Genomic DNA, 8728 nt, shown 5'->3' with positions numbered 1-8728 from the left:
GAGAGAGAGACAGAGGCAGAGAGAGAGAGAGAGAGAGAGACAGAGGCAGAGAGAGAGAGAGAGAGAGAGACAGACAGAGGCAGAGAGAGAGAGAGAGAGAGAGACAGAGGCAGAGAGAGAGAGAGACAGAAGCAGAGAGAGAGAGAGAGAGACAGAGGAGGAGAGAGAGAGAGAGACAGAGGCAGAGAGAGAGAGAGAGAGAGAGACAGAGGCAGAGAGAGAGAGAGAGAGACACAGAGGCAGAGAGAGAGAGATAGACACAGAGGCAGAGAGAGAGAGACAGAGGGAGAGACAGAGGCAGAGAAAGAGAGAGACAGAGGGAGAGACAGAGGCAGAGAAAGAGAGAGACAGAGGGAGAGACAGAGGCAGAGAAAGAGAGAGACAGAGGCAGAGAGACAGAGGCAGAGAAAGAGAGAGACAGAGGCAGAGAGACAGACGGGAGGGGGGAGAAGGTGGAGAGAAAAGAAGGGGAGAAAGACAGGGAAGGAAGGCTGTGGAGGGTGAGGAGTGGTGCAGGGAGAGAGACATAGTAAGAGAGAGTGATAGGAGAGAGAAAAGAGAAGACAGAGTGTTAAGGAAACCAATGGGGCTAAATGTTAATAAGCCCCCGGACCTGATGGGTACCATCCCAGGATTTTTAAGGAAGTAGCTACAGAGATGGGGGAATACACTGATACAAATTCAGTGCAGAGGATTGGAAATCTGACAATTTAACACCCTATTCATAGATAGAGAAGTCAAACTTCAAGTAACTATAGACCTGTCACTGGTAAAATGGTTGTGAGTATTATAAAGAAATGATGTGGGTGCCATGGACACCACTAACTGCCAGCTCAAAGTGGAGAAGATATCCAAGGAGGTTGACAATAAAGGAAGTAAAAGCAGTCCGTTTAGAAATACATGATACAATTATGGATAGTCAGTGTGGTTTCATGACGAGGAAATAATGCCTGATACATTCATTAGAATTCTTTGAAGAGAATCGAGCAGGATAAAGCTGAACCAGTAGGTGTAATATACATGGATTTCCACAACATGTTGACGTAAGACTACTTAATGTCAGAACAGCCAAGAGTGCTGGGGATGTATATTCGTATGGATAGACAAATGGCTATATTAATTGGCTAGAAAGTCAAACAGTTGAGATTAAGGGGGTTTTCAGGATGGTAGTCAGTAAATAGTGGAGTGTCACAGGCTGGGACCACAACTATTTACAATACATTTAATGACTTGGATGATGGAAGTGAATGTACTATCATCGAGTGGATAACACAAAAATAGGTGGCAATGCAAGTTGTCAGGGTGACATAAAAGATCTATATAGGGATAGAGGCAGGTTTGGTGAGTTGGCCAAACTTTACAAATGGAATATAATGTGGAAAAGTGTGAGTTATGCACTTTGGTAGGTAGAATAGATCAGCTGAATATTATTAAAATAGGGAAAGACTGCAGAAAGCTGCAGCACAGAGGAACTTGGAGGCCCCCATGCATGAATCACTAAAAGCTAGTATACAAATTCAGCAGGTAAAAGGGAAGGCAAATACAGTATTGACCCTTTATTTTGAAGGGAATGGAGCATAAATATAAGAAGGTCCTACTAAAATTATACAAAGCACTACTTAGCTGGAATACTGTGAAACACGTTATCTAAGGAGGAGGATACTAACACTGGAGGCAGACCAAAGAGGTTCACGAGGTTGATTCCAGGTAAGGAGGGTTTTCTTACGAGAAGTTGAGCTCAATCTGCACTGATTGGAGTTAAAGGAGACTTCATTGAAATGTACATGATTTTTAAGGGGCTTGAAAGGACAGATGCAGAGAGGTTATCATTTCCCTGTTATGGGAGAGTCTAGGTCTAGAGGGCATAAACAAAGAGCAAGTGTTTTAAAACAGAGGTGAGAAGGAATTTCTTAGGTTACTGAATCTGTAGAAATCTTTGCAATAGGCATTTGTAGAAGCGGGGTTGTTAAGTATATTCAAGGCTGAGGTACAGATTTTAAATCAGTACGGGAATCAAGGGTTAAGGAGATAAGGCAGTAAAGTGGAGTTGAAGATTCCAATCAGCCATGGTCTCACTGAATGACACTGCAGGCTCTATGGTCCAAATGGTCGACTTCTGCTCTTGTGTCTTACAGAACTTATTGCTTTGCAAACTGCAAAGGCTCACAATCCAAAGATACTTCTTTCAATCCCTGGGAACAACACATATCTTTTCTATGAAAGCATGATCTATATATTGTCTACTAAAATAGAGATTTCAGTTATTACCTTTTGTGTAAAATAAATAGTTGCATGAATGAAGCAATTTTATTGCCCTCAGGATATGTGCAGCAAATTGACTAAATTTCAAAGAAAGCGCTTGATGTTGCAATATGGGAAACTTGGCAATGATTTCCACAAAGTGAGAGAATTTTTCCCCCCTCAGAGGGGGTCAGGTAACTGGGGCGACACGGTGGCACAGTGGTTAGCACTGCTGCCCCACAGTGCCTGAGACCCGGGTTCAATTCCCACCTCAGGCGACTGACTGTGGAGTTTGCACGTTCTCCCCGTGTCTGCGTGGGTTTCCTCCGGGTGCTCCGGTTTCCTCCCACAGTCCAAAGATGTGCAGGTTAGGTGAATTGGCCACGCTAAATTGCCCGTAGTGTTAGGTAAGGGGTAAATGTAGGGGTATGGGTGGGTTGCGCTTCGGCGGGTCGGTGTGGACTTGTTGGGCTGAAGAGCCTGTTTCCACACTGTAATGTAATCTAATCTAAAACTATGGAACTTTCTCAACAGGTCATGGAAGCAGAGTCCTTGAATATTTTTAAGGGATTAGTAGATAGATTCTTGATTTTAAAAAGGGGTGAAAGGTTACTGGGGTAGGCACAAATGTAGAGTAGTCAAATCAGCCATGATCTTACTGAATGTTAGAGCAGACTCGATGATCCAAGTGGCCTAATACTGCTCCCAATTCATACCTTCATCTGACCATCTAAAGGATGCACCCTACAACAAAGCACAATGTGCTTCAAATGACAGTCAGATGCAAAATTCCACATTTTCTACATTAACACAAACTTAATTAGTTGTCTTATTATTAACTGATTCCCAATGCTAACAATCTGTCACAAGACCCAAGGGATCAGGAGTCTACATATGATGCATAACTAATCCAGAACTTGGCCCTACAATATGGGCAAAAAGGCTGTATAACATTCCAGACCTGGCTTGCATATGAGACTAGATGGCAAGTTAGTTCTTCTCAACCGAATATGGAATTTGAGCGTTAATCATGCATGCAACAAAACGGAAGATTGCACAAAAAACGCAAGACACACCTAGTGCAAGATCGTTCTGAGAAAAAGCCAGCATTTTCTCAAAAAAGATATGTCACAAATTGTGTTTCCAGTTTGTAAAGGAATTTTGCTACGTTAGCGCCTATAAAAAGTTACGTTTTATTTGTCATACGGGCTTGCACCAACTTTACACCTGAAATTAAAGACTGAGGTTTGAGTAAGAAATTGCCAAACTGTAGGTTATGAGACCCGGTTATGACCTCTTCATCCTCTTCTAGCCATTAGCAACTTATGTCCCAGGGTCTGGAATTCGCTCCCTAAATGTTTACACTGTAAGGCATCCTTCAAATCTTTCCTTTTCTACGAAGTCTTAGCTCTCACGTTCCGATTCTTGTAATACATCTTGCTTTGTAACACTGCTGAGATACATTTATGGTAAAATGCCCCAAGGTGTAACAGGCAAATGCAAGTTACTGTGTTGCCTTTCATTTCGCGAGATGATTTTTTTTGAGTTTCAATGGCTTTCAATAAGTTAAAAACAGAACGATCGTATCATTGAAACAGCCTTTCGAAATTTCAGCGCTTCCCACCCCCACCCACCCAACCCGAACGAGCTGGTTCACTACTGGAAACTGTCAACCCTCCTTAAACATTCCCACATTGGGCAATAAATGTTGCCCACACTGGAACAGTACAAACTCAAAGGGGGTCGGTGCCGGTAAATTCCATTGAGATATTCATTCTCTGAAGACTGAGCGATCTCAGGTGACATTTTAAGCTGAATAAAGGTAGAAACGGCCTTCGGGCTGGATGTGAAGGAGCCGCCGTCAGGGGTCCCCGGAGGAAAGGGGGGGGGGGGCGGTCTCTACTCACCACAAAATCCGCAGGAGCAGCTCCAAGGCCCCGGGAAACACCAGATCATCGCTGGCCAGCGACCAGCGCCTCCCGAATACCACCAGCCCCGGCATCCTTCTCTTGGCTGGCTGCCTCTCCCCCCGCCGTCAGGCCACCCAGCCACTGACAGCCCCCAGAGGCGGAGTCCGAGCCGGGAGAGAAGATCCAGAAGCCGCCATTAGCGAGTGAGACAGAGACCCACCCGCAACAAACCCCCCTCCTGCAAACAACGCGCCGCTCAAAGGTTCCGCCTCCAATACTTAGTCCTACCCCCTGGATACAGCAGGATGATGTCACTTTTTACCTCACATTAAAAATAACAGGATTACAGGAACAAACAAAAACTTGGAAGGCTTTAAAAATAAATAAATGACTTATTTCATTCTTATCTGTTTATTCGTGGCCGTCGAATCTCGGTCTTTCTTCCCCCTCCAGCCCATTTGCAGGTGAATGACACCCCCAGATGTCTCCATAGTCCCTTCTCCTACTCTACATGTTTGCTTTTCTGCAACATCATGTGTAGGCTAATAACATTCAAACCTCAACTTGTCCAACTGTTGTCAAACATTAAATCAGATTGCATATATCTAACATCCAAAACTGGATGAGTAGTAATTTCTGCCAATTAAATTATTGCCAATTCTGAAGCCATTGTCTTTAATCTTCGCTCCAGACTGTGTTCCATAACTGCTAGCTGTATCACTCTGCTGAAGAATTCTTGCTGGACTCAAAACATTTTAAGTCTTGTCTCTCCATAAATGCTGACAGATCTGCCAAATCGTTCCAGCATTTTCTGTGTTTTTTTTATTGGTTCCATCCCTTGCCCTGGTAACTGTCTGAGCCCAGACCAGACCTTTTACAAATTTGGTGTCATACTTCATTGAAAATATCCCTTCAACCACATTTCCAGGTCATCACTCCAATTGCCTTTCGTCACTTGCATAATATTGTTTTTTTCTTTTTTTTCTCAAACAGAACCTCTGACACTCCTGTTTATTTTTTTTCTTTTTCCTCTTTTTTAAAAATTTAACCCTCACGGGCGGTAGTGCTTATTTTTCCCCGGCACCCATGGTGTGTGTGTGAGACACAAGGTGCATGAATCTTTATTCAATTTCCACCACCAGGAAGATAGGAAAACACCCGAGTGGCCAGTGACAAGCAGTGCCCTTCACAAAAGGGCAATGCTGTGTGATCAAACAGTGAAGGGGAGGGCAGGGATTAAATCAAAATAGAGTTGGAGGGGGAAATAATGCACTCCACTCCCTGCGGTGCCCACCTCTCCCTGAACAGCTCAAGGGTGTTGGTGGACATCACGTGCTTCTTCTCCAAGGACACCCGGGCCCTAACGTAACCCCGGAAGAGGGGCAGGCAGTCGGCCCTAACGACCCCCTCCACGGCCCGCTGCCTGGACCTGTTTATGGCCAGTTTGGTCAGGTCCAGGAGCAGACCCACGAGGAGGTCTTCGGACCTGCCCTCCCTCCTCCGTACCAGGTGCCCGAAGATCAGGAGCGTGGGACTGAAATGCAATCAAAAGCAGAGGAGGAGGTCTTTAAGAAAATCAAAAAGGGAGTGCAAACGCCCACACCCAATATATACATGGTCCACAGACTCCACAAGCAGTTGGGCTGGGAGTCCGTGAACCACTGCAATTTGCGGTTGCAGGAGACCGCTGCGTGCAGCACCCTCCACCCCAGATTCCCGAGAGAAAGGGGGAGGACTCCCGCACAGAGAGCCCTCCACTGGGGATCCCCACTGCCCAGTGGCAAATGGGCATGCCAAGGCGTGTCCGGACGGTGGATGAGGGAGAAGAGGTGGACGGTGTGCAGCAGCAGTCTATACATGGCCCATCTTTATACCCCCTGAAAGGGAACAAAATTAAAATTCCGAAGGCGGCTCAGGTTGTGGGGCACAGGCTCCCGCGGGAAGTACGGGACCCTGGGGCCAATGTGAAATTCCGTCCGGGCTGGGGTGAGCGCGGACGGGATCCCACCGCACACCTGAGCGTCCTGCAACTGGTGCACTACGTCGGGTCCGAGCACTGCCGTTTTAAGGCTTCATAATATTTTTTTTTTCATTTTTTAAATTTAACCCCCACACTACTGCCTAACTGCGGTAGTGCTTATTTTTTTCCCCAGCACCCATGGTGTGTGTGTGTGTGTGCGCAGGTGTGAGACACAGTGAAAGACACAAAGTGCACAAATCTTTATTCAATTTCCACCACCTTATTTTTTTATTTTTGGTCTTTTGAATATTCCAGATGTTAATCACTCCACCTTTGGAAGCTGTGCCTTCATTATCCTCATCTCAAAGTACTCATCCCAAAGTAAAATTCTCTCCATTTACCTTGCTGCCTCTTTATATTTCCTGATGTGGCTCAATTGTATATTTTGTTTTATATTTTTCTGCAAAGTTCTGGGATAAGCAGAAAATAGCAGATTAGTTGAGTGATAGTACAGAGCAGTCTGAAGGCTTGGAGCAGAGCAGGAACGGTTATGGACAGGGTTTGGTGCAGGTGGTCAGACCACACATGTAGAGGCCCTGCACTAAGTTGCTGCAATGTACAGTAATACTTATTTGAAAATTTTTACCTATCTTAATTCTTTAATGATATCTTATTCCTAACTTATTTTTAAAACTCTATAAAGTAACACAACTACTTTTTATTCCTCTTTTGCATCCACGATTTGAACCTAGGTACTTGTACCTAAGATGGTGCCATAAAAGGCAGACATTGAAAAAGTTTTCACTGTTCTACAATGAAATACATATTACAATAAAGGATATTCTAATCTAATATTCCTAAGTTTGTAGATGACAAAAAGTTGGGTGGGAAGGTGAACTGCAAGGAGAATGCAGAAATGCTTCAGTATGATTTGGACAAGTTGAGTGAGTAGCCAAGCACATGGCAGTCGAAGTATAATTTGAATAAATGTGAGTTTATTCACTTTGGTAGCAAAAACAGGAATATGGAATATTATCTGAATGGCAATATGCAATGAGACCTGGGTGTCCTTGTAGACCAGTTGCTGAAGTAAGCGTGCAGGTGGAGAGGCAGAAAGAGAATTTGAGTATAGGAGTAGAATGTTTTGTTACAATTGTACAGGATTTGGATGAGACCAAACCTGGAGTATTTTGTGAAGTTTTGGTCTCCTTACCTGAGGAAGGATGTTCCCCTATGGAGGGAGTGCAACAAAGGTTTACTAGATTGATTCCTGGAATGGCAATACAGTACTGATGTATTAGGGGAGCCTGGATTGGTTAGGATTATACTCACTGGAGTTTAGAAGAATGAAGGGGGAGCTCTTAGACACCTATAAAATTCTGACAGAACTAGATGAGGTAAATGCAGGAAAGATCATGCTGATGACTGGTAAGTCTCCTGCCTGCAGTCACAGTCTAAGGATACAGGTTGGCCAAATAGGACTAAAATGAGGAGAAATTTCTTCACCCAGAGAGTGGAGAGACTGGAATTCTCTTCCATCGGTGCAGTTATGGCCAAAACACTGAATGTTTTTAAGAAAAAAATAAATATAGTTATTAAGGCTATAGGGATCAGAGGGTATGGGGAGACAGTGGGATCATGTATTAAGTTGGATAATCAGACTTGATCATATTGTATGGTCAAGCAAGCTTGAAAGGCCAAATTGCCTACTTCTGCTGTGTTTCTATTCTTCCTAAAAGAAGATAGAGGTTGCCATAATCATGAGTGGGCTGGATAGAATAGACAGGAAGAAACTGTTCCCACTTGGAAAAGGAACAAAAACAAACATAAATTTAAAGTGATCTACAAAAAAAGCAAGAGCATGATTAGGAAAACCTTTTTCACACAGTGAGTGGTTAGGGTATGGAATGTAACGCCTGGAATTGTTGTGGAGGCAGGCTCAATTGAGGCATTCAAGAGGACATTGGATGGTTACTCGAATTAAGAATAATGAGCAAGGTTTTTGGGAAAAACCAGGAGATTGGCACCTGGGAATGGTGCTCATTTAATGAGCTGGTGCAGGCATGATGGTTCAAATGGCCTCTTTCTGCATCGTTCTTCAAAGTTGTAACAAAACATTTAATGGCATGATAAATTGATTGATGTCAATACATTGCCATTTTAACGATATGTTTACATCATCCAAATGCCATCAGGACATTTATTATATTAATTACTTTAATACTCTTAAAAAATGAATTAATATGGCTTTAAAGAATTAGAAAGTAACTGCTTTGTGGCATAAGCCTAGAGTCTGACAGAATCAATTCAGGAAATATCAGAGTAAATGTAAGAATGTTACTCTCCAAATAAAAGCAGATTAATATTCCACCATGGTAAGACTCATAAACCCGCTTAGAGTTTAGAAAGTAAACAAAATGTATAAGTACAACATTGTGCAATTTGATTAAAGCTTTATAACTGAACTTTTAAAATGAAAAGCATGCGGAGTCTTTTTTTAGGTTATTGCCAAAATTATGTAACTTTTGTTACATGCATCTGATTCTGTCTCCTTCATTCTTGTTTTTGATTGGGTGAAAATGACCAATACAAATGTGTTTTAAGGCAACAAAGTCAG

General features: G+C 43.3%; 1 protein-coding gene across 1 annotated transcript in view; it reads right to left on the bottom strand.

Annotated features, from left to right (window-relative positions):
- The window catches only part of daglb (diacylglycerol lipase, beta), a 35514-nt gene extending 31104 nt beyond the window's left edge, over positions 1-4410 (bottom strand). Inside the window, exon 1 of the mRNA XM_072559793.1 lies at positions 4149-4410. Coding sequence (XP_072415894.1) covers positions 4149-4243 — 95 coding nt within the window. The 5' untranslated portion in view covers positions 4244-4410. The remainder of the gene's footprint in view (positions 1-4148) is intronic.
- Between the last annotated feature and the right edge of the window lie 4318 nt (positions 4411-8728).

The sequence above is a fragment of the Chiloscyllium punctatum genome, chromosome 40 (genome assembly GCF_047496795.1).
Source record: "Chiloscyllium punctatum isolate Juve2018m chromosome 40, sChiPun1.3, whole genome shotgun sequence".
Classification (NCBI taxonomy): Eukaryota; Metazoa; Chordata; class Chondrichthyes; order Orectolobiformes; family Hemiscylliidae; genus Chiloscyllium; species Chiloscyllium punctatum.
Note: the sequence above shows the minus strand (reverse complement) of the source record. Positions and strands in the feature narration are given on the sequence as shown.